We start from the raw sequence: 26,963 nt of genomic DNA on the forward strand, positions 1-26,963 counted from the left end.
TTATTTTAATTGGAACAAACATTGAGTCACTTAATGACAAGCAAGAGCATCATTCTCTATCAGTCAGGGCTGCCAAAATAATGCAGATAGGATACACAACTACAGCAGCCAGCTACTACACTACAGAAAATGAGGATCTTTTTACATAAACCATTTGTGAGGAAAGGAGAATCTGAAAGTTTTGTCTCTCAAATTGTGTTACAGAGAAAACCAGCTATTGTAATATTGGTCTTTGCTGGAAACTGCTGGAATTCTACTGAAAATCAATTTCCCAACTAAATATGGGAAGCCTTCCTCCCTTCCCTCACCGAGACAACTAACTTGGTTAAGCTGTAACTGTAGAGACATGTGAAGATAATGACACCCTGTTCATGTTCCCAACACCTCACGTGAAAGGTCAGATCTATATTGATATAATGATATATAATATAACAATGATATAAGCCTATAGCAGTTGGAGGGAGAAATGGGTACCGTATTTGAATTATGTTGTCTGTTTCTACATTGCTATTATTTATAAAGCATCCAAAGTTTGCCAAGTGCTTTACAGACAAATAGGGAGACAGAGTCCCTGAGCTAAGGAGTTTGCAACCTGTTTCAGTTCTAAAAACACTTTGTCTGAAAAACAGCATTGGAAAAATAACTCTTGGCCAGAGGGCTGTGCTATATAAATGTACCACTGAAATGTTAGACACTTAAGAGTGATGATCTCCATGCATACCAAACTGCAAATTTTTGTCTTGCTAGTGGGGCTCTGGTCTATGATTGGGGGTCACCGCCGCACGACTTCTGCTCGCACTGTACACCACTTTTACACTGGTTTAGTTCCACTGACTTTAATGGAATTGTGACTTCCTCTAGAGTAAAAGAGGAGAATCGTACTCTGTGTGTGGTATGAATTTGATAATCTGGATTCATCATTTTGCTGGCTCATCTGTTATGCGTGGGGACATGAGGCAGTGGGAGAGGAATTCCAGTATGAAAGAGTCTGAAATCTCCTGAGAGGAGGCTAGTTCGCAAATGTTTAAAATTAACCACTGTCTAATGTTGTACTTTAAAATGAACAGTGAAGTAAAATCAAAAAGCTGTATTGTGGATGTGGTGTGGCACTCTTCGCAGTGCCCTAGAGAAAACACTGATGGAAGGAAATCAGGGCTGTGCAGGCAAAACTCCCCCTATTCATTTCTCTGGAAATCATGATTGTTGCAGAAATCAGGTCTTGGGTCTGTAACAAAGGTTACTTGTATAAGAGGGGTAGCCATGTTAGTCTGTATCCACAAAAACAACAAGGAGTCCGGTGGCACCTAAAAGGCTAACAGATTTATTTGGGCATAAGCTTTCGTGGGTAAAAAACCCACTGCATTGCATCTGAAGAAGTGGGTTTTTTACCCAGGAAAGCTTATGCCCAAATAAATCTGTTAGCCTTTAAGGTGCCCCCAGAGTCCTCATAGGTTACTTGCCATGAGTATGCAAGCTCCGCTCTGGGGGTGTCCAGTACAAGCAACCCACTGTACTTCTCTGTCCTTAGCCTACTTGTTCTGGCACAAGGGGGCAGCATAAAAGGATGGTCTGAGTGTGTGTGTGGGAGAAGCACAGAGGGTCAAGCAGAGGTCTGCTTCCATAAAGTGTGCTAATTAGCTGCCTACATAAACATTACCTAGCTATTTACATATGCCAAGGGAGCCCAGTAGGGTCCTGTAATTGGATTCAGTCTGGTTCCTGCAGGATGTTGGGCAGAAAGGGAAGAATGTGATCCCAAAAAGTCTCAGTGGGGAGACTCTCTTTTGAAGTCTTGTTAATTATTACTGTTATTGTAATAGAACAAAGACCAGACACTGAATTTCGTGATGTAATTAAACCTTCCCTGTGCTCCAGCTTCTGCAATCATAAGGATTTCCCTGCTTGGTGGTAAAGAATTGGTCTAGAAATGATTTCTGATCTGGAGAGTGAATCTCCAGGACACTGATATACTCTGCACATGATTCTCATGCATTACTTTCTCTCCTCTCTGACCTGGAGGGAGGGCAGCAAACCAATCTGATGGCTCTCTTTGAGCTTGTACTGTCTTCTCCTGTCTTAATGGAGTACAGTTCCAGTTGGAAGGCAGCCACCAACACCCTTGCTGAGAATGCTAACAAGATGTAGGATGATATGATTACTGCCCTCTAGTTCAGGAGCTGGCCTGATGTCCCACTTGGGCTATCTAGGCAATAATCCAACTTGCTGTGAGTACATTTCCTAATGATCTAAGCAGCATTAGCAGTATGTGGTATTATTGCAGCGTCTCTGGATTGAACTGGTGTCTGTATATCAAAGGGTTAAACCGTCAGTAGCTTTCTGAGGAAGCAAAAAAACCTATCCTGTAACTCAGATGCTTTCCAGGAACTTGGCTCATGTGAGAGGCATGTGCTTTTCCACACTGCTTTAGGTGATGGCTTAGTTCAAGGGGCCCAGAATTGGCTCACCCAACAGTTGTTGGCAACTTGCCACCTAATGTGCATAAAATAGAACTGACTGTGACCCCTCCCCCCCATCTCTAATGCGGAGGGAGAGATCTGAGATCTGATTTGTCTTGCTCTAGCTCTGCTTGCCTGTGTGGGTTGAACTGGGCGTGCTGTTTAGGCTGTAGAGACTGTCCATAAAGCCCCATGGACTGTATTGAGCTCTAAGGCTGCATTGTGGTGGTTTGTCACTTTAACGTACTCAACCCTTGCTGTACTTCAGCCACCTGTCTGCCTTCTAGCCTGTTCCCCCTTCACTCCCTGGTTTCAGGGAGTGCTCCAGACCTGAGCAGAGTAGTGGTTTGTTTAAGACTACTGCTGTGATCTTGTGGCTTGTGTGTTTTCTTGAGTATGTGGCAAAATTCACTACTGACACTTCGCTGCAAAAAAACCACAGAATAGTTCAGTTTGTGAAATGTAAATACCTTGGCACATCAGTCTTCAACAGAGGATGGTGTTGGTTTTTCGCAGACTAGATTGCTCAGACATTCTTTTCTTTCTTTCACTTGCCAGCATCCTAAGTTAGGCTCTACTGTAATACCAATAATCATAAATGCTAAGAGCGCCAGTCATGGGTTGGTACCTTGTTGCATTAGATGCTGCATGAACACATGAGATGGTTCCTGTCCTAAAGATATTAGGATGTAACTTAAATTACTAACATAGTGCAGCATTGGATGTGGTATGGCACTTACAATGCTTGTGGTCAAATTGCTGGTGACAGGGCAGCACACTCCTTTCCAACCATTTTCAGTAAGAACATCCTAAATCAATGTATTTTAAAACCCCAGATCTCCTTTGAACCATCCACTGAGGCTTCCTAGGCCTCTGATCCAGAAGCTGGCTGCTTCAGTGACTGATTTGTTTTTATTAACATGCTGGTAATTAATTTGGTATGAGGGAAGAGCAGGGAACCTGCTGTGGGGACATCTTTGGACTTTGCCTCTTGTATTCAAGATAGAAAAGGGGTCATGAGCTGCAGTGAATGGGAGAGCGTGGAGTGCACAGTCTGGACTAATGTGGAACAAATTGCCAGAGGCAGCAATGTAAGGAAGAGAAAGTGTATGGAAGGGAGCTGGCTAAATCCTTGCATGGGAAGCGAGAGGATGTAGTATTGTAGGCAATTTAATTTCATTCTAGAGGAAAACCAGTCCAGAAAGGACCTGACTTCCAACAGGCCAGGGTGTGGAGACTTAGTTGAGGCTGAAATTCTAGAGCTGACTCTCCATTCTTGAAATTAGATTAATTAAAATATGGAAACCCATAAGAGGCAAGTTAGGCCCAGCCACAACTTATCTTGGGACAAATAAGATCAGGTGAGTGAGCTGTGGGGATGCTGGATCTTGGTTAGAATCAGCTCTGGGGTGGGAATGTGATGCAAAGTGTCATGTTGGAGGGGGTGCTGCAGGTCCTCTTGACAGCCCTCTTCAGTGAGTGAGAAAGGGAAGAAATTTAGAAAGGAGCCATGCTCATGCAGTTTCTGGCAGGTCTTGAGTTATAGCAAAATAAACAAACCAGCATGTGCTGCACAGGTGAGAGACTCCACCTGCTAAGGGTGAGTCTTGCATTCTTCAAGACACTGTCTCTTGGGTGTTTTTCTGGAAACTTGAGCTCATGTTTACTTGTGAAGCAGGAGAGCTCTGATGCTTGCGCGCGGATTTAAATGGAACACTTGTGATGAAATAGCCCGGGGAGGCAGTTGCTGTTCAGAATGACCTGGCCAGTAAGATTTTTTTTTTTTTTTTTCTCTTTTTAAATAGAAAAGCTGAATTCTCATTTGGATCTTCTTGCAGAATGCTTTTTTTAGAAATAGGTAAATGTGAATGCACTATTAATAACCTAAAATACAGCATAATGGGCTCAGAATGATTAAAGCTGCTTGGACAGATTCACGCTTGTACTAGCTTCTCAGTGACTGTGTTTGTTTTATCCATGTGTGCTGTTCTCCACATTCTAGGTACAGGTGTATAACTAACACTCTGATGTATTAAACAGTTAACTTGGCATTTCTGATTATAGTAACTAAGAGAATCAGCATATCAAGCATCTTGTATTACCCATGGCTGATGGTTATAAGTTGTTCGATGATGTTGTGTTCCTTGGATGCAACATTACAGAAGTGCAGCAAGCCTTACTTGCACTGATGTATTATCCTTGCTACCTTTTTGTGAGGTAGGTGATTACTATCACCATCTTATAGACCGGGAAAATGAGACCGAGAAATGACTCCAGGTCACACAATTGGTTGGGGCAGAGCTGGGGATATTGAACTGTTCTAAAATCTAGAAGGACATGGTGACCAGGAAGAATCAGTTCAATTCACTACAGATAAACAAAAGGAAGTATTACTATATCGGGTAATTTTAAATACAAAGCTTGTTTTGATAAACCTTTTCTATATGTGCAGCATATTTAAGGTAGTTTATTTAAATAATTAAAAGTTTTTGTGTATTTTCATTGATTCTAATTACCATCCAAAGAGAGCTCGACATGCATCACAAGTAAAAATTAATGTAGAAAATAAGACATCCATCATTTTCTAACATCATAAAAATGTGAAAACTAAGAATCTGAATAAATGTAAGTTAAGCTACATAATTGCTTAAATATATACCGGTAGATACGATCTGTAGAACAAACTTAGTGTAAAGGCTGTATTTAGTTGTAAATCAACATGTTTTTAATGAAAATGCCCTTTGTTTGGGAAAATAACAGTACAAATGTAAAACATTAAATCAGCATTTAAATCTGTGACTTTGCTTTGATGTAAATCAGTCCTCACTGTACTGAACCGTGTTAGCTTTATCTTCTGATCATTAACATACACTCCCTTTTTGCCACTGTCTCTAGTCTACCACAAAATATATTTCCTGGGGCTGGAGGGGGGGCAAAGTCTTTACACCAAGTCTCTCAAGGAGGATTCCATGTTCAATAGAGGAGTGTTCCTCTCACTAGAGGGTGTAGGGGGAGGGATGACTGGTGGAGTGAGAGGTTTCTGGAAGCAACAATAATTGAGACACCTTTCCTATAATGCATTGGCAGGTGTCTGCATCTCATCCTCGTCTCTTCAAACCAGAGGAGGAAGGAGCAGGCCTGCAGAGAGAAATTTGAGGCTCCAGTACATCATATTCACTGGGGCCTCACCCCTCCCATTTCACTTTACTTACACAGTTATAGATATTTGAGGGGACCCCCCAGAGCTTGGGGTCCTGGTTCTCCCCTGCCCCCATCAGCCCTGGAAAGTGACTTTAAAACCAACCAGGTCTAAAGGCAGAGTTCCTCTTTCTGCTCCCTTCATGGCAGATCTTATCGTTTTGCATTGCACATGGAAATTGTAGCTAATTTGAAATGTATCCTCTTGTAAGATCACACATACAATTTTCTGTGTCGGTGACTAAGGCAAAATAATGATTACAATACTAGATAGCAGTAATTATTACAACAACCTCTCCAGTAACCATTTCAGTGGCAGTCTTGTCCCCAAAAAAGGTAAGTATATGATTTTCTTGCCTATGTCTGCATTGGGTAAAACCAGCCCCATGAGGTTCTGAGCATTTCTCAGTTATGTCATGTAGGAGAGATGTATTGCCGGGGAAATGGATTCCTCTGGGTCTAGCAGCTTAAAATATATGAGAAACTAAGACTTTGGTAGCCCAGGGTTAAGTTGCAGGGAGTAAGGACTGACTTGAATATAGCATTCTTGGGGCTCCAAGAAATTTCAGTGCCACTTAAACTTCCAGCTTAAAAATAGTGTTCTTCCTGCCAAGATGAAGTATGAACTGAAAGCTTTGGAGGTGACTTCACAAAGATTCAGCTGCCCTCAAATAGGTTTATTCACAATGAACTTTGATCACAAAGTATGCAAAAGATTTCTCAAATGCAAAGGACCCGACACCATTGGGAATTAACTGTCTCCTACTCTGGTTAGGATTCTCTTGTTTGCCTTTCCACAAATCCTGTTGCTAAACAGTACAAATTAAAATAGCCTATGAGGTTGCTAGTGCTCCGGAGAGTCTGCAAAGGCCTTATTTTCTGATTTCGTAGCAATGGCTTCCCTGCAACCTTTCTTTCCACTAGTGTCACCCACACGCTTGTCACAGAGGAACCTCTGTCATACCAGGATCTCCGCATTTAGCATGGCTCTTTGAATGAAGCATCTTGTAGAACAGGGGTAGGCAACCTATGGCATGTGTGCCAGAGGTGGCACATGAGCTGATTTTTTTCAGTGGCACTCACACTGCCCGGGTCCTGGCCACCGGTTTGGGGGGGCTCTGCATTTTAATTTAATTTTAAATGAAGCTTCTTAAACATTTTAAAAACCTTATTTACTTTACATACAACAATAGTTTAGTTATATATTAGACTTGTAGAAAGAGACCTTCTAAAAACGTTAATGTATTACTGGCACGCGAAACCTTAAATTAGAGTGAATAAATGAAGACTCGGCACACCACTTCTGAAAGGTTGCCGACCCCTATTGTAGAATGAGGGCTATTACAACCAGGTTATCCATGCCTTACTTTCCTCCAGGAGGCTCTCCACTTCCCAGTCCCATGGCAGGGCCTGTTTACAATTTAAGCACTGGTGTTTTGACAAGGAGTGTGATCCCTGGAAAGGAGGAACTAGACACATCCTTGCATTTGTGCACAGTGGTTGCTCTATAGGCCTTGCCATAAGTCCACTACAGCAGTGGTTCTCCACCAGCGGTATGTAGAGGTCTTCCAGGGATAACATCAATTTATCTAGATATTTGCCTAGTTTTCAACAGGCTACATAAAAAGCACTAGCAAAGTCAGTACAAACTAAAATTTCATACAGACAATGATTTGTTTATACCACTCTATATACAATACCTATTGTCTTTCCTGTGGACTACATGACCCACCTAAAGGAACTTTTCATGGATGATTTTTTTTTTAATTCATTTGCCATTTCGTTGTTTCCTGATGTGTGTCCCCCCCCCCCCCTTTTGCAGACTTTATGCATATCCTTCTCTACTGTATTCTTCCCAATCAGATTTGATCGGCTTACATTTACTTGTTGTTTACTTTGGGTCAAATACTGTAAATGATCCACTCCACAGATTCCTGCTCAGTGCCTTCGTCCATTTGTTTTAAACAGGACAGGGTAACAGAGCAATCTACAAGTATATTCTAACTCCTTCAGTTCAGATGCAGTTCTAGCTGAGCTCTCTAAATACTCCATGCTCTACTAACCTAGAACCTATACTGAAATTCTTCTTAAATAACAAAGCACTCGGGTTAAATGAGTGTTGTGAAATTCAATTTCTTTATTAAAAAGACTAGGAGAAATTCCCTGTCTAATCATGTAAAGATTAAAAAAATAACAAAAAGAAGGTGATCCCGTGCCCCTGCAACTATCATTTAAAATGATAGAGAACAATACATAGGAAGTGAGAACATCTGTATCCAGAAGAAATAAAGGCCAAGTGCATCCCATGAAACTGATTTCTTGATACTGTTTTGTTTTAAAGTCAAATCATAAACTTAGAGACTGTAAATCTCACTTGCTTGATCTTCCCCCATGTTGTGTAAATATCATTGGTCTTATGAACTGAGTTAAGAAACACGGGATTAGTAGAAACACAGATTTGTAATCTATTATGTTTTTGAGACTATTTGGGTCCAACTGTTGTTACCATACACTAAAGTAATTCATGAGTTTAAAATTATTTGAAAGGAGATTATATATGAATGGTGTCTGTAATTTTATCTTTTTGGCCAATTCTGATTCCAGTGTACTAGGAGTGAAAAGATGATGCTGTCAAAATAAATAAATATTCTTGTCTTCCTATTGGTCACTTACATTGAATAAATGTAGTGAAACTGAGGCTCACAAATCTCCAGGTAACCAATTTTTTTGTTACAATTTCGTTCAGGTGACAAGAAATAAAATATATTTGAAAGAGCATGGATGTAGGTTTCTGTTCTGGGGGAGGGAAGGGGACAGGATGTAGTCAAATGTTTAAGAACCAAAGGCAGAATTTTTATTTATGTACTCTTTTTTAACGAATGGCCTGAATATCTGTTAGGTAGTGAGAGGCCATTACTGTATTGTTAGTATATGAATAGGGATTAGATGGCCAATGTCTCATTTGTTTTCCCCAAAACTATAAATCAGTGTGATGTGCCACTACTTGTGATGGAGTCAAGCTGCGGCTAAGGAGAGATGAATGCCTGTTGCATGGCAGTGCTGCCTTTTTTTTTTTAAATCTCTTTTGGAATGGCTTAAAGCTACATATCAAAACCTTGCCATAATCAGAACACCAATCATGCATGTTTTTAATGACTGTTAAATGAGGGTTGATAGGGATGTAGTCAAGAGAGAGAACTGGAAGACGTGGAGTTTTCGTGGCTATTTTTAAACATGTACTTAACTCCCTTGCCTCTTAAAATTCCAGTGTGCTGAGCTTCTAAACAACCTCATGGTTAGCATAGAGTTCTGAAAGAATATTGTAATATTTTGAAGTATCTGAATATGCGGGGAATCAAATTAGCTACTGTAAAAAGGAAAATGAGTCTCTGATTATGCTTCCTTTGCTCTTACTTGCTCAAATTCTGTGGGGCAATGCTGAATTACAGAGGTGTCTGACTCATAGTTAAGACTGTACCCTGAGGTGCGTTAGCTTGTTCTAGACCTTCCTTACCTTATTTTTTTTTACTTGGAATTAGGTCATTCCTGGAAACTAACTTGTGATCCCTGTAGGATGGGCTATTCCCTCTCCCTAAGTCTTTCTAGAGTCTAGAATGGTGTGAAATGAGGAACTACAAAGTGCCTCTTCTTTAAAAATGACCAGTGAGCATCTAATACAGTATTCCAGTAACCTTAGAGCTTATACATTCAGTTAACAGCAAGATTTGTGTGTAAAAGTGTCCTTTATGTATTTCACAACCATACCTTGGACCTACAACACACACATTTAAGTAGCCTAGAACTAATTTGTGTGTTTAATGAGGAGGCTGCCATTATATTGTTCCTGCTCAGAGATCAAAGGGAGTGCAGAGATGGCAATTGGTATGAATTTTTGTGGTCTTAAAACAATACAAATTTACTGTTAAGTCTTCAAGGTATTCTGGTATATGACAGAAGGAAATAAGCAATTGTATCTAGCTAGTTAAACTTTGCTTTGTCTGTAGTAATTGCTTTTGGTTTAATTGCTCTTTCACATGCTGGAACTGCATAGATCTGGAAGGTTTTAACTTCATGTCCTCAAGGTAAGATTATTCTTGCTTTATCTTGTAGCCCTTTACTGTCTCCCACCCCTTCCCCCTTTAAACACCTACTAGATCTTTTTACTTTGGCCAAAGAAATCCATTACTGCCCCTGTTACTCTTTAGAGTAAGTCATTTGACTAGAAATTATCTCTTTAATAGATAAATGAATTTTTGTGTGACAGATTGCTTCCTCAGTGAGCTGGCACTATTTTTAAGCCAAAATGGAATGTATCCACAGATAACTCTGGTACAACCACAATCCTGTTCTCTTCCCACTCTACCCCGAACACTCCTTTTAATACCTGTTTGAAAGCTCAAAAAGCAAGTCATAGAGGAAATGACAAGCAGAAAGAATGTGCTTTGAACATTATAAAGCAAGTAGAATTAACAGCTCATCCACTTTTTTTTTTTTCTAAAAATCATACTCGGGGTTATTATTTGTACACTGCATAAACAAAGAAATACCTCTGAAGCCTGGGCTCTGGCTAGGTTATTTCATTTTTATGTTCAAAGGCGAGCAGTGGTTTTGGGATAAGATGTGCCTATTAATGCTTGGTGCTGACTGCTATTAAACACCCTGAAATAACAAATAAAAAAAGAAAATTCATGGATCTCTTTGTAACTGTACCATACTTGACGTGCTTTATTTGTTGGCTTGCCTCTTAATGTCTGGAATAAAATTACTCCCTGCTGGATGGATATATATATTTTTAGCATTGGCACAAACCATCTGCAAAGTGTGTTTTGGGGGGAAGGGATGTAGCCTCCCAATTCAATGGGTGCATGCTGATGCTGCCTCCTTGCCCCAACGTAGGGGCATAGACAACCCACAGCAGCACACTTCGCCTTGTCGCTGCAGGTTTAATACTGGCTTGGGGCAGGGTGGGAGGCTGGAGAATGAGCCTGCCCCACATTCATCTTGTAGCAGTGGCTCTGGTCACATGGGGCTGGCTCCCCAGTGTGGGTATTGCAACCTGGTGCACTTGATTGGAGGGGTGGCTGGGCAAAACTTGAGTAGTGCTGTGAGCCCATGCACCAGGTCACAGCGCCCATTGTGGGGAGCTGGGTCCAGCCCTGTGAGATAGAAGCCACCACTGAGGGTTCAGTGTGGGGGAGGACTTGATCTCCAGCTGTCTCCCCTCCACACTGGGCCGGAATTAGTGGCAGTGTGTGGGTGGAGGGTGCTGCTGTGGGTGGCGGTGCCTCCAAGTTGAAGCACTGAGAATGGGGAGCTGGGTGCGGCCCATGGGGGATGGGAGCTGCCGCTGTGGAGTTTCTGTAGGTGCACTTGTACCTCTGAACCCCCGCTTAAGCTGTCCTTGTACAAAATATCACCAAGTTGCATCATCACTGGATTACATGGTCTGTTACCATCCAGCTTTTTAAGTTCTCTGCCATTTTGAGTTTGTGAATTACGCCTATGTAATTAAACAGTAAAGCATGTATGTGTGCAGGAGTATTAGCATGCTGTGATATCAGAGGTAACTCTGCCAATCACCATCCTTACTCTACAGCTAATTAGAATGCAACACTTAATTGGTTGTATGAGACTGCATATATGGTGAATTACTTTGCCCAAATGCCATCCACGCAAATCTCTCCATGCGTCCCTCCAGACACAAAAACCACAACTAGTGCACACAATAAACCCAACACGTACAGCTCCTCAGTGCAGCACATACCCATAGTTTGCCACTCAAATTAACACAAGTCTCCCAGCATAACACACACACTTTCCCACCCTTGTTCATGCTTACCATAAAACTATTGCCATGGATCATCACCAGGTTCAGTCATCACTGGGATTCGTGGTCTGTTAGCATCCAGTTTTTAAGTTCTCAGCCATGTTCAGTTCTTTTACACGAATGACTTTATGAATTCCACCCATGTGGCAGCATGGCTTTCAGCTACTAGTTTGCAATATAATTTGTCACACTAACTTGTATCATTCTAAAAACTCTAGAACAGGGGTGTCAAACTCAATTGCACAGGGGGCCAAAACTCAAAACTCGCGGACCGAACAGTATAACCATTTATTTAACAGACTAAATATTTATGTTTTTTAACCATTAATATGAACCAAAATACAGGATATCATTCCAAAATAAATACATTTCAACTTAAAATATTTTGCTCTTCATAAAAAAATATCCTGTCAATACAATACATTCAAAATCTGTACATGCTGGAATATTAAAAAATCTGAAAATATAAATAAAAAATTGAATTTAAAGCAAAAGTATAATCATAACAAATCATAACATTCCATTTTCTTGTCCTATTTAGTCAGAGCCTGATACTTGGAGTCTTTTCTTTGCAACAAGTTCGTTTATGTTTGGGGTTAGGTTCTGTGTTGTGAAGATTCTCAGGATCGATTGCAGGTGTTCATCAGTGAGGCGACTCCTGTGTGACGTTTTGTTAATTTTCATCACAGAGAACAGCTGCTCGCACAGATATGTGCTGCCAAACATGGACAGGATTCGAGCCGCATGTTGGCGGAGCTGCGGCATCGCTTCAGGAATGAAGCGAGTGAACTGTGCTGGCCCCGCAGTGTCGTACTTTGCCTTCAGTGTCCCGTTACATTGCAGTTCTATCAGCTCCATCTGCATTTCTACAGGTGCGGTTTCCACATCGACTGCAAATGGGTTGCGAAGCAGCTCGAAGTTACTTTTCTGTGCCTCAAAGTCACTGAAGCGCCGTGCGAACTCAGTGCGCAGCGCGCTGAGTTTTTCAGCAAAGGTGGCATTTGGGAAAACTGTGGCACTTTCTTGGTTCCGTATTACTTGGCAACAGGGAAAGTGAGACAAGTTGCATTGGTGCATTTGTGTCTCCCATAAGCGCAGCTTCACTTGAAATGCCTTCACTGCATCATGCATATCGGTTATTATGTGCTCCCGTCCCTGGAGTTGAAGGTTTAAAGCGCTAAGATGCGACGTTATGTCAGCCAGGAACGCCAACTCACATTTCCACTTTTCATCCCGCAGAACTGTGCAGTCTTTCCCCTTACTGTCCATGAACTGGCAGATTTCCTCTCGCAGCTCAAAGTGTCTTTTGAGAACTTTTCCCCGACTTAGCCACCGGACCTCCGTATGATATGGCATATCGCCAAACTCGCTATCTATTTCCCGCAGAAAAGACTGGAATTGGCGGTGATTTAAACCGTGGGCTCTGATAAAGTTGACGGTTTGTTTTACAGTGTTCATCACATGATCCATTTTTAGGACTTTAGCACTCAGCGATTCCTGGTGTATGATGCAGTGATACACTGTCAACTCACCGGCACAGTTCTCCTCCCGCATCTTTGAGCGCATCCTTCCCACCAGTCCATTTTTTTCACCACACATAGCAGGTGCGCCATCTGTTGTAAGTCCAACGAGTTTTTCCCACGGCAGTTTCATGTCGGTTACACTTTGAAATACATTTCCAAAGATGTCTTCTCCTTTCGTTGTCCCGTGCATCGATTTAATGTCCAGTATTTCCTCTGTTACGCACAAATTGGAATCCACACCACGGATAAATATCGCCAGCTGTGCAGTGTCAGTCGCGTCAGTAGTTTCATCCACGGCAAGGGAGTATGCAACAAAATCTTTTGCTCTTTCAATCAACTGTGTTTTCAAATCAGTCGCCATCTCACAAACCCGATTAACAACAGTGTTTCTGCTGAGGCTTACATTTGCAAACGCTCGCGTTTTATCTGGACAAAGGACGTCGCACACTTTCATCATACAATTCTTTACGAATTCCCCCTCGGTAAACGGCCGTCCTGATTTGGCGATCTCTTCGGCCACAATGAAACTTGCTTTCACAGCAGCTTCACTTTGTGATTTTGCTTTGGTGAAAAACGTCTGCTGGGATGTCAAATTCTTCTTCAACTCCTCTACCTTTTGTAGCTTCTGTCCTGCGCTCAGGTTTTTGAATTTGTTCTCATGTTTCGTCTCGTAGTGCCGTCTTAGGTTATACTCCTTCATTACAGCGATATTACTCCCGCAAAGGAGACACACTGGTTTACCTGCAATTTCAGTAAACATATACTCATTCTCCCACCGGCTTTGAAAGCCTCGGTTTTCAGAATCAATTTTTCTCTTGGCCATTGTTGGGGTCTAGCTTTGATTTGATATTAGCGTTGTATACATCAACAGACCGCGAACTTGAACCGCGGCTTGCCGTTGGCGGCAATTGCACTGCATCATGGGATTTGTAGTGTGTGTTATTGGGGCGTCATATCACAGGGCCATTAAAAACAGATATATAAAACGATTTCGCGGGCCGGATATAATTGTATGGCGGGCCGGATGTGGCCCGCGGGCCTTGAGTTTGACACATGTGCTCTAGAAGGAGAGTGGGAGTTCAAGGGTATTGTTACACATGTAGCAGATGCACAGTTTCATGGAGCCAAACAATCAGAACTTAATAAACAACTATCTCTGATGCTTCAAGCAGTGCTTCTGGGTTAAGTGATTTATTGTAGGTGACATGATGGAAGTGGGTCTAGAGAGGGAGAGGATAGTGGCTCTAGGGACTGGTACAGAGAGGGCATTCCCTACTTAATGAGCACAGTGAAAGAAAGCACTGATGTTTGTGGGAGAAGCAAATGGATGTCCACGCCATGTGTCGATGTGGTGGAGTGACTTGGGGTAGTGCCATGACACAACTGAAAAAGTAAGGAGGGGGCAGAATGGTGGAGGATCTTGAGGGAGCAGAGGGAAATCTTGAGTTTGAAGGGAGAGGCAGTGGAGGGATTTATAGGGAGGAAAACAGAACAATGGGGAAGGAAGATTGTTTTAGCAACTGTATTCGTAATTGGCTCTGGGAGAGTTGGTGTGGGTTGAAAGTCAGAAAGTGGGAGGTTGCAGTAATTGAGATGGGAGTTGTTGAGAACCTGTCTTAGTTGTGGATTTTATAAATCTTCTGGAGGCAGAAGAGGCAGCACTTGGACCTGGCCTAGATGCAAAGGGCAGTGAGTAAAGATGCACCCCCAGGTTACGGGGTGCCTGAGGGATGAGGAGGATGGATTTTTGGTGTGTTCAGCTGGGACAGGGATGGGTGATCAAGAGCTGACTCCCCCCCCGTAAGTTTTTTAAGTTGCTAATGAGATTTCAAAGGTGGGGTCAGGCTCTCCGATGGTATCTGAGATCTCTATCTTTCCAAGCCAGCATTGACAGGAAAGACAAATGTGTCAGAATGAAAGGAGTGAAAAAAAGAAAGCTACAGTGGTATTATAAGGAGTTTCTGGTTCATGTGTGTGACTCAAGGTTATTAGGACTCTGAGAGAGGTTCCCCAAAAACCTAGTGATGATGATTATACCCTTCCTGTTAATCTACATGGAGAGCAATTTAATTTTGTGTGTTCCCCCTTCTTGTGAGAGTCCAAGCAAGGAGACTTATACCAGCAGGATGGTCTCAAATATTTTGGTTGTTGGGAAGCAGAGCAGTTTTTTCTCCTCCCTTCTCTCCCCCGATCTCCCTGTTTCTTAAAAATAAATAAATAAAGGTATCCTCTTTCTGTTCTGAGCTTGTGCATGTATATAGGGATAAGAACTGAATGAGATGTTAGAATAACTGTTAAACTGTGCAATGGTCTCCTGTGGCCCAGATGGGCATGACTCAGGCAAGGTGGTCCAGCAAATTTATGGTAGCGCTGTTCTTAGAACTGGGAGTCAAGACTCCAATCTTGCACTCTGATCACATTTCTTCCCACAGGGTTATTTTTCCAGCTCAATATCAGAATTTTAATCTGAGCTTCTTCTGAAAAGCTTGAGCAACTCAAGATAAGTTTCTCTTAGGTTTGTTGCAACAATGAACTTTAAAATTCCGGAGAGCCAGGACATCTGATAAATAAGGTGATTACTGTTGTATGCAATCCTGTGTGTCAGCAATGCAAACACTGCTCTCCTTATGGCAAAGACTAATCAATACAGCCAAACTAGTCTGGTTTCACTGCTTGATTTTGCTTCTTTTATGCCAGGTTGCTAACCTTTTGGGGTGAAGTGCAGACAGGAAAAGCCCTCTTTCCATGTGGAGAGTATCCTTCATGCACAGGAGACTAGATTTGCATCCATGATTTGCTCTAAAGGTTGCCTGCTGGTTATCAAGGGACAACACCAAAAGTTCAGTAATTGAAACTGCTGGAGCCTGAAATAAAATACAGACACTTTTTCTAATTTTAGCCAAAGAAGCTTCAAGGGGTCACATTGATCAGTTCTCTTTTGTCATAGTAAATTTCATGTTCATGACTAGGCTGATATTCAGTATTTCATCTTCTAATTAAAGTGGCCTTTAAAAAGTGCGAAGTTCAATAAGTGGCATATGAAATACCACCCCAAGCCAGGCAGCTGCAAAAGATGAACCATTCTGACATAATAAACCCCAGGTTAGGGAAAAAGCACTGGGGCTGCACTACCCACAAAATATCAAGCACTGCAGAAGAGTGTGCTACCTTGTGACTTTCCCTTTAGCTTTTTGAGGCTTGCAAAGTGTTTTCTCTGTTGGTTAATTTGAACTGTCTCATGCATATTTCTGGTCTAGAAAAATAAAATATTTTGAGAGGATTAATAAGTTAGAAAAAGCAGTCTTTCAGGTAATGCCCCCCTGAATCTATAAATTCCTGTCTTCCGTGTGTGTCTTCTCTCAAGCATTCCTTCTTTGGGTTCATCTCTGTGGGCTTCTAGGCCCAGCTCGATTTCTGAAGTTCCTTCTTAATTTTGGTCTTGATCCTGTGCTTCTTTTGCTCAGCCCTGGCAGTCTGTCTCCTTGTGCTAGTAACGGTTCATGCGCAATCTCTCCATTGGCTACTCCAATGTGATGCATGAAACATGTTTTGAAATGCCTCTGCCTGTTTTTATGGGAGGCCAGTTCCATGCTGAGGGAAGAGGCTCCTCTGGATTTCCTTGGGGGGTTGGCTGTGACACTGACTCTCATTACTGAATAAATTTTCTCTGGCAGCATTCTTCTTACCTAGTTGATAGTATCTATCGATGGTTCTCTACCTTTTTGGACTCAGGACCCATCTGTAAACCTTGATGGCCTGTTGTGACCTAGTAAATAGCTTTAGAGTAGAAAGAAAAAAATCTGGCTTACTAAATGTTTCTTATCCACAGTATATAATGTATACATTAACATAATGAGTACTAAAGTACACAGAGCGTACCATAGAGGTGCCTCCCACTGGGCTGGCTAGGATTGGCTCCCCGCTCCAGGTGTTGCGACCTCGGAGGTCCTAGCACCTCTCAGGTTTGACCTGGCTTCCCTGACTGGGGGTCAGCCGGCCCATATTTGTGGGGTGGCATTGCAACCTGGGTTCAGCACCATACACTCATTTGGCTTCCTTCCTCATGAAGGAGGGACAGTTGTGCTAAACCTGAGTGCTGCTGCTACCCCATGCACCAGGTCACAATGCCCAGAGCAGGAAGCTGAGCCCAGCCACCCCTGTGGGCTCGGAGTTGCTGCTGTGGGGTGAGTGCCGGGCAGGCTCTGCAGGACCTGACCACCTCCAACTACCACTCTGGGCCTCCCAGACAAGACTCTAACACATTCTGGAGAACCCAATTTGGGTTGCAACCCATATGTTGAGAAATCCTGGTTGTAATGAGAGACATCCTAAACTAATGCCTCAAACTGAGCTTCTTTGTGCTCTGTGACTCCTAAAGATTCCATAGCACTTGTGTGAGCATGGGGGGTTTGCTCCAATGTAGTTGGCCAAAAGTAGTTTGTGACTACTGGCCTCCACCCTAAAGATGGCTGAATTTCTGTGATCCTGTGGGCACAAAGTTTGGGATCCTTCAGGGTGAAAGAGGCTATACAAATCTAATGGATGACTAACTTAATGTAGTTCATGCAAATGACTCTGGACACACTTAGTTGGAACACCTGCTCAAGTGGAATGTCCTAAGGATCTGATTTTTATCTGAATACTAGTGAGTGTCAATTCTGCTCAAGACAGTATTCTCAAATACTTCTTGGTGAAACTAACCTGCTAAATAGCAAGGTTCAAAGGACAAGGTGCGGGAGGTAATACCTTTTGTTGGGCCAGCTTCTGTTGCTGAGAGACAAGCTTTTGAGTTCACACAGAGCTGACCTGAAAAAGAGCTCTGTGTATGCTTGAAAGCTGGTCTCTCACCAACAGTAGTTGGTCCAATAAAAGATATTACCTCCCCCACTTTGTGTGTCTGATATCCTGGAACCGACATGGCTATAGCAACACTGCATACAAAGTTCAAGGAGTTATTCAGGTCAAACAGAGATCCTTCAAAATTTAGATATTTAATTCAAGTGAACCCAATAGAGTGCATATTGCATACTGTCTGCTGTAAGGGGGAAATTAGGTGAACTAAGATGGTTTTCAAGGAGTGAATTGCTAAAGGTATAAAAACAAACAAATTACTTAAGTATATCAGAAGCTAGAAGCCTGAGAAATAAATAGTGGGTCTTTTGTATCACTGGGGTTAAAAGTAGCAACTAAGGAAGATAGACTTTGCTGAGAAGCCAGATGACTTCTTTCCATCAGTGTTCCTCCTAGAGGAGGATGAAGTGATGGCTGCTGTCTTCTGGTAAAAAGGACGAGGTGCTGCCTGAGATTGAGGGGTCTGAAAAAGAGCTGGAACCAACTGATGATTAAAAAGCTACCAGGCTTGGCTGGTGTACATGCAAGAGTTGGAGTTTAGGGTTGAAGTGGCTGAGCTGGTAGCTGTTTGCATATTTTTGCTACTGTGCTGTAGGATAGCAAATGTTGTTGTACCTATATCTTAAAAAGGCTCTAGGGGTGATTCAGCTAACTACAGAGCGGTAAGCTTTACATATGTACCCTGGTCAATTGGTCGTAATTATAGTTACAGATAGAATAATGGAATACCTGGAACATCATGATTAAGGTTACAGTTTTCGGATGGAAGGTCAGTAAATTTCATGGCAGAGATATGAGACAAAACAATAAGTCATAGAGAGGTCACAAGATGTAGTTTTGCCACATCAGCATACACAAGAGTATGGTAGGGGTGCTGAAAGGTAAGGCCTGGGAGAGGGGGTAATTGGAGAGCGAGCCCACATTGCACTCACCCCACAGTGGAGGCTCCTCTCCCACGGCGTGGGGGCTGGGCCGAGCTCCTTGCTCTTAACATTGTGGCCTGGAAATCATGAATTTGAGTAAGTCAGTGAAAATTTGGAAATGTCTATAAAACACATTTGATTAGGCCTCCAAACTAAGTACTGGTGCAACTTGGTGCACAGGGTCACGGTGCCACTCAGGTTCGTCTCTACCAACCCTCCGTCCCCATCTCCAGCGGGGCAGATGGGACAAACCTGAGTGTTGCTGTGACCATGTGCACCAGGTTGCACTGCCACTTAGTTTGAAGGCCTAATCAAATGTGTTTTATAGACATTTCCAAATTTTCACTGACTTACTCAAATTCACAATTTCCATGACCTCCATGGCAAAATTTTTAGCGCTAATCATGATGTGATTAGTTTTAACCAGGTTGGTTTCCCCAAAGGAAAATTATGCCTCACAAATCTATTAGTTTTTTGAATGGTCAAAGTAGTGACTAAAGGACAACCCGCTTGATATAACTTATATAGACTTTAAAAAGGCCTCTGAGGTTCCCTGCAAAAAGTGACTAAAGCAACTAAGGAGGCATGAGGTAAGAGGGAAAGTTGTGTCATGGATCTAAAACTAAGTCAGGAAACTAAGAGTAGAAATAAATTGTCAGTTTTCATTATGGCAAGAAGTTAACAGTTGGGTGCCTCGAGGTCCTGTGCTGTTAAATATTTACTCTGGAAAAGGAGGATGAACAGTTAAGGGGCAAAATCTGCAGGTGGCACAAAATTATTTAGGTTAGTCAAGTCCAGAAAAGATTATGAGAAACTTCAAGCAAGATGAATGGGCCGTGCTGTGGCAGAGGAAATTTAGTGTTTGATAAATGAAAATTAATGCACCCCTGGGGAGAAAAACTTGAACAATTCATACACTGTAGAGGACTCTAATAACCAGTCTGAGGAAAAGATCCTGGGCATCATTGTGGCTGGCTTAATGAAAACTAAAGTTCAGTGTGCAGCTGTGGTCAAAAAAGGCAAATGATGTCCAGTTCCGTATGGAATGGGATGGAGAACAATATGGAGAATATCAAATGCCATTCCAGTGCTGGTCACCCTCTCTCAAAAAGGATACTGCAGAGTTGGAGGAGGTTCAGAGAAGGGCTATCAGAGTGATCTAGGAGCTGAAAAAACACTTATGAAGATTTTTACTTTATAAAGATGATGATTAAAATGGGACCTAATAAGTATACAAAAATGAGTGGCCTCAGGGGGGAGGGATAGCTCAGTGGTTTGAGCACTGGCCTGCTAAAACCAGGGTTGTGAGTTCAATCCTTGAGGGGGCCACTTGGGGATCTGGGGCAAAATCAGTACTTGGTCCTGCTAGTGAAGGCAGGGGGCTGGACTCGATGACCTTTCAAGGTCCCTTCCAGTTCTAGGAGATGGGATATCTCCATTAATTAAATTAAATAGAGAAGGGAGATCAGAAACTTCTTGTGTTATAAGACAAGGCATAGAACAAGGGAAAACTCAATGAAATTGAGTGGCAGCAAATTCAGAACTGATATAATGAAATGCATTTTTACACAATGCACAATTAGGCATTAATTGCTATGGTGTACTGAGGGCAAGAATGTAGTAGAATTCAAAGAAAGATTAGACATTTGTATGGATAACAATATCCTGAGCTAGAGTAACTATAAAGCGTTATGTTAGTGTGGTAAAACCTCCTGCTTCAGGTTTTAAACCAATCTCTACCTAGTAGGGATTTGGACAAGGTTTCTGGAGATGGATTATCTTACATCTGGCTATTATGGGGTATCGTCTTCCTATAAAGCGTCTAGTACAAGCCACTGCTGGAGACAGGATACTGGACTAGATGGACCTTGGGACTGAACTGGGCTGGCAATGCCTATGTTACTATAAGGTCGTCTTTAGTTGGTTCTGAGTGGTGTTTATCCAGGTGTTAAATGTTTGTGAATTATTGAACACTGCTTTATTAATGCAGAAGTTGCTAAGCCAAAGATTAAAAGAAGAAATGCTGATGAAATGCAGAGTGCCATTTTTATTCAGTATCGTATTTTTTCAACTTTCTAGACTGCTTCTTACAGAAATGGACTTTACTCTTCTTTGGGAAGATAAGCTAGCCTAGAGGATGACCCAGTTAAGAGGGATCTACTGTAATATTTTATATCTGTCACCTGAGGATCTCAAAGCACTTGATATGATACAAATCTTCCTAAATAGGTTGTTCTATAGATAGAAAAGGGAAATTTTCTGAATTTAACTGAAAATGCACAGGAATATTCCTTGGAAAGGTCTCTAAGTGATTTATTTCTGAGTTTTTCCATTTTGCAGCACTTCGGGTCTTTCACTGGTGTTGCAGTAATCTACTGTTATACTTCTGCTTCTCCAAAACTTCTCTTTTGGCTCTACCCACCATGCTGTAGTGTTTTGTTTTGTTTTTCTCCACCAATTGCCTGTTGTAAATGAGAAAGTTATTGAAATTAATCTCGGTGGTTTGAAACTCACAGTGATCTCTTCCCTTCAAAGCATCCTTTGACAAGCCCTGTTATCAGTGGAACATCATTGGCCAGGAACTTGCTTGACTTTCAAGGTTAAATTGCATTTTCAAAGCATGCTGCAAGTACACATGAAAGAGGAGAAAATAGCAACATGATTTAGCAACATTCATTCACCAGAAGGATTGCATTTGACATGGACAATATTCTAGCAGATCTAGTAATCTGCTCTTAACCATCAGTAGAGCCAGGCCTACTGCCCATTATCCCCTGCAAACACTGCCTTCACCAATTTATGTCTACAGATCTCATGACAGCTGGACTTTATCCTAGCCTGCCAGGTATGTGTGTGCATGCCTAAGGCCTGGTCCCCACTAAGTCCCCAAATCGGACTAAGGTACGCAAATTCAGCTACGTTAATAACGTAGCTGAATTCGAAGTACCTTAGTCCGAACTTACCGCGGTCCAGACGCGGCAGGAAGTCTCCCCCCGTCGATGCCGCGTACTCCTCTCGGCGAGCTGGAGTACCGGCGCCGACTGTGAGCACTTCCGGGATCGATCCAGGATCGATTTATCGCGTCTTAACCAGACGCGATAAATTGATCCCAGAACATCGATGGCGTGCCGCCGGACCCGCCGGTAAGTGAAGACTAGGCCTAAGTGTGGTACATGAACTACATAGACAGTCTTATCGCCCAAACACTTCAGAGGGAAATGAATGCCTCTGATTTCTCTGCTTCATGAGCGGAAGTAAAATACTGAATGAGTGGGAGTGGAGGAGGAGAGCTCTCCCTGTACCTATTTATTGTGAAGACTCTGAGAATTGCTGCTCTTTATTTCTTCTCTTCCCTTCTGCCCCTCCCCACTCTGATACCTGCCAGAGTGCTGTCTTCCCTTGAATACCTTCTGCTCCTCCTTGTCTCCCTGGTGATCCTGCCATATGCCATGAAGTGGAGAATTGTGTTTCTGCTTGTGAAGATTTACAGCTTTACTAGCAGCCTGTAGATGGTAAAGTGTGAGATGGGCTTGGTTTTCAGAGAATATGACCCTACCCCAATAGCAAACTAGATCCTTTTGACAGCACTCTGCCGCTGACAGTGCTCTGCATTACATGCTGACAGTCTAGCATATTCTGTTCAAATACTGAGTAGAGGAGGAATTCATTGTGGAATACTTGTGACTGTGGTGAGACATGATTGTTTTCCCTTCTGTTAGTCCACAAAGTTTGACTGGGTCTCGAATAGCACTAATGCCACTTGATCTTTCCCCTTTATCAACCTGACAGCTGTGTTGAGGATTAATTTAGCTAAAGATTGTAAAGTACATAGCCTTATAATTGGTTGTTAATAATATATACCCTACCAGGTAGTTGGCTAGACAGTCGCTAATCCACAGTTATAGTGAGATCCACTGGGAAATCTGCAGATGTTGTGGTTGTCCCTCGAGACTCAGTGTCTTTGTGCTAATCCCTGTTACCCCCAACCTTTGTGGAGACATAGCTCCCCTGGGAGCCATGGTCCTGTAAATTTCCTGTCCCTCTGATATAAAATAATTATAATAGAACCTGCATTAGTGTAGTTGGAATGTTTGTGCGTTTTACAATATATGTTTTCAAGATATACTCTTAGGAGGATGTTGAAGATAAGTGGTTATTTGAGGCTGCATTTCATGAAAAGTGCATTTAAAAAAAAATCTGAGTTTAAGGCTGTTGAGCATTGTGTATCTTATTTTGGTGGAAGTTTGAAATTTATGGAATAAATACATTAAATGAAAGGCACGTGCCTTGAATGACAGGGCATGAGCAATAATTTCTGAAAGACTTTCTAGTTTTTGTTATGAATGCAAACATTAAGTTTTTCTTAAGAGAATGTTTTCAAACCTGAAAGCTTCGAAGTTTAGTGTATGTATTGTGTACTTTGTAAAAGGAAGAAAGTGTGTATATCCCAGGTATATGATGTGGCCATACTTTGTGCTGCTCAAAACCTGCATTTACACATCTAATGAAAAGACCCAAGGCAAGAGTGACTTAGAACATAAGCTGGAACAAATGTGCGATTAAATTGTTAGTAACTGGAATTCTCTGCCTCTGACAATAAAGGGCCAAAGTATCAAACCCAACCCATGGTATGCTAAGAACAGCGCATTCTCAGTTGGCCATTTGGAGATCCAGATAAAGCACTGCTAATGGACAGAGAAAATTCTTACATTCCTATTTAGAGAGTATTGAAACTGCCCAAGCAATGAGGGTCTGGAAGGCAGGAGACTGCTGACTTTCTGTGCACCACACTTCAGAAAAACCAACTCTGTTGTTCTGTGTTAAGCCATCACTTCTCTGCAGCTTCAGAATCTGCATGCCACTGTGTCATCCTTGCAATTATTTCCAGTTCCTCCCTTTATATAGCCCTGGGAAAGTGCCCTTTCTTCTCTCTGCCCTTCTCAGTCACTAGAGACTTTTCCACTCCCAGCTTCCCTCTATCAGGGGTTCTCAAAGTGGGGGTTGGGACCCTTCAGGGGGTCGTGACGTTATTACGGGGGGGGGGGGGGTTTGCAAGCTGTCAACATCCACCACAAACGCCACTTTGCCACCAGCATTTATAATGGTGTTTAATAGATAGTGTTTTTAACTTATAAGGGGGGTTGCGCTCAGAGGCTGGCTGTGTGAAAGGGGTCACCAGTGGTGTGTGTGTGTGGGGGGGAAAAAAAAAAAAAATTTGAGAACCACTGCTCTATGAAATAGACTGTTCAGCTCTAGAACGGCATTAACTCCTTATGGAGTGAGGCTTTATTCCTCACATAAGTATTAGATGTGAGATAATGACCACTTACTTCCAGCAGGCTGCTGGGTAACTGGATGCCCTATTTTTGGCTGGATAACACCTCTGTGGCTTAAAAAAAATGTGTTTAGCCCGTTTGTGCATGTGTGTTCTGTCTTTCTCCTAGCCAGCCTGATTCCCTACAGCCATGTGCAAGGCAGGCTTTGCATTGCAAGCTTGAGTATCTGCTCCCAGGCCAACAGGGAGCATGCAGTGTTTGTCCAATCTCTCCCCCTTTCAACTTAACCTGCAAAACATCAGCCAAATACAGCAAACCACTAGGAAGTGGAATTGTGTGTGGTATAAATGCCATAGAGCCTTTGAAAATATCAGCTGGCATTATGAAGCTATCCCTCATCAAGCTGAACTGCTTTGCTGAAATTGATCACCTGCAGGATGCTTGTAAAATCCTTCTGCCCTGGGAATTGCAATGAGAAGTAATCCTACAACCCATTAAGCAAATGGAGTGAACTAGAGAAATCTAAAGTACTGTGTGTTTGAGGCCTTGGCTACACTTACCCGCAAGTTCGACGGCTGGAAATCGAACTTCTGGGTTCGACTTATCGCGTCTAGTCTGGACGCGATAAATCGAACCCGGAAGTGCTCGCCGTCGACTGCGGTACTCCAGCTCGCCGAGAGGAGTACCGCGGAGTCGACGGGGGAGCCTGCCTGCCGAGTGTGGACCAAGGTAAGTTCGAACTAATTCGAACTAAGGTACTTCGAACTTCAGCTACGTTATTCACGTAGCTGAAGTTGCGTACCTTAGTTCGAATTAGGGGGGTAGTGTAGACCAAGCCTGAGACTATCATGGAAAGGACCTGGCATGTCCTTGACAAGTCTGATTCTTCTGTCTCATGTAGCCTGAGGAGTTAGTGAAGTCTTTGAGAGAGAATAATAAAACTGTGTTGAAAGTATCCACTTGCTGGCTTTTTTTGGTCAGTGTTTTAAGCTAATGTTTCAATAAGTGTCTCCGGGGGGTGCAGGGAGACCAGAGCCAGCAGTGTAGAAACTATTCCTCTAAGGAACGACACGTGCTATGTTTTAGAAAATAATCTTTGCTGGCTCCTGACTCCTATCTTTCTTTCTTGTACTTCATGGGTTTGTTTTTTTCCTGCGCATAAAAGACTCTCTGGCTAATTTGTATCACAAATCGTTCTAAAGTGACTGGTCTCTTAAAACCAGCACGCTGGGCTACAGGCACCTGTGCGGCACAGATCTCTGCGGTAACTGATGGATTCAAGAAATGGGAGTTTTATACTGGGGCTATATTTTATTTTTCATTTTGTTTTTGCAGTTCTAAATATTTCTGAGGGAATTGTAGTGTCCTAGCAAAGGGAGGAGCCAGAAGCTGGGAATGGGCGACGGGTGGATGACTTGTTCTGTTCATTCCCTCTGGGGCACCTGGCATTGGTCACTGTCGGAAGACGGGATACTGGGCTAGATGGATGTTTGGTCTGACCCAGTCTGGCCGTTCTTATGAGAAGTGTAGCTTTTCTCATGAGAATTCTTCCTCCTGTCTGGCAATGGCAGTACAACACATTGTGCCTTTAGTAGGGAAAATAATTCCTCTCCTCTGAGCAGCTTATGATAGTAGCTCTGTCTCTGCACAGTATCAAAATGCTGCCTTCTGCTGTGAATGAGAAGCCAATGCAGAATGAGGTAGGTGGAGCTGTTTTTTCTATTCTGATTAACTCTATCATTCTTTTCCTCCCTCTTTCTCATTTAACTGCTTTCGTTCTTTTCCTGCCCTTTTTTTTTTTTTTGGTCTCTTCCCCCTCTTCCCTCCTCCCCCTTCTTTGCTTTGTATTCAGGTTTATGTCATGGCTGAGTGAAACCAGGGCTAACAGCAGCAGTACCCATTTTATGTCTGTATTAACTCAACCATAGTCTTGAATTTGGAATCCATGAAATAATTCTCTTCTGGCAGCTCTGTTCAGAAATATTTTGCAGATGGAGCTTGTCATGCTTGTTACAACCCAGCTTTGCCTTCTTTGTCTCCTCCTTTGTTGCTTTTTTGTTTTAAATCCTCATTTGTTTTCCTGGTTGTATCTTTTTGCTCAGTTTTGGAAGCAAGATTCTGCTTCCCTGTGTATCTTCTGTTCCACTTGATCATTATACAGACACCACAGTATTAAATTATTTTATATTTTTATCATGAAAATAGGCTTGGCTCTCAGCTGGAAAGAAACCAGGCCAAACCATGCAGAATTCATGCTAACATTTTAAAACACATCTTTGCCCATTTTCAGTAGGGTTTCATACTGCTCCCTGTAGGCCAATACATATGTTGCTCAATTCAGAGGTAAGTAATGTGATAAATGGGGCCCTACCAAATTCACAGTCCATTTTGGTCAAGTTCACTGTCATAAGGTTCTAAAAATAATAAAATTCATGATTTCAGCTATTTAAATCTGAAACTTCATGGTGTTGTAATTGTAGGGGTCCTGACCCAAAAAGAAGTTGTGGGGAAGTCACAAGGTTATTGTAGGGGGGTTGCAGTACTGCTACCCTTACTTCTGCGCTGCTGCGGTCTGCAGAGCCACTGCCAGTAGCAGCACAGAAGTAAGGATAGCATGGTATGGTATTGCCACCCTTCTGCATTGCTGCCTGCAGAGCTGGGCCCTCAGTCCGCAGCCGCCACTCTCCGGCTGCCCAGCTCTGAAAGCAGCTCAGAAGTAAGGGTGGCAATACTACAACCTCCCTAAAATAATCTCGTGATTTTTTTTCTCCCATCCCCGTGTTTTTCATGGCTGTGAATTTGGTAGGGCTCCAACGATAAATGATGAGGCAAAAATTTGCTACTAATCATCATAAGTACTAGCATCTAAGTAGACATTTTCCAATGCAACCAATCCTTGGTGCTGGAGG

The 26,963-nt window shown here is 42.4% G+C and overlaps 1 protein-coding gene across 9 annotated transcripts in view; it reads left to right on the forward strand.

The window, feature by feature from the left end:
- SCAI (suppressor of cancer cell invasion) overlaps window positions 1-26,963 on the forward strand; it is a 93,942-nt gene that overhangs the window by 3,501 nt on the left and 63,478 nt on the right. For 2 of the 9 annotated variants that reach the window (XM_024108999.3, XM_065572010.1), the window contains exon 3: window positions 205-396. The exons of 6 other annotated variants lie outside the window; for them this stretch is intronic. Coding sequence is in view for 1 of the 3 variants with exons in the window: in XM_042854429.2 (XP_042710363.2) it covers window positions 25,732-25,754 (23 nt within the window). In the remaining 2 variants the exon portion in view is untranslated. Of the gene's footprint in view, window positions 1-204; window positions 397-25,511; window positions 25,755-26,963 lie in introns of those variants that run through there. One more of the 9 variants, XM_042854429.2, reaches the window with a different exon arrangement.

The sequence above is a fragment of the Chrysemys picta genome, chromosome 18, assembly GCF_011386835.1.
Source record: "Chrysemys picta bellii isolate R12L10 chromosome 18, ASM1138683v2, whole genome shotgun sequence".
Taxonomy (NCBI): Eukaryota; Metazoa; Chordata; order Testudines; family Emydidae; genus Chrysemys; species Chrysemys picta.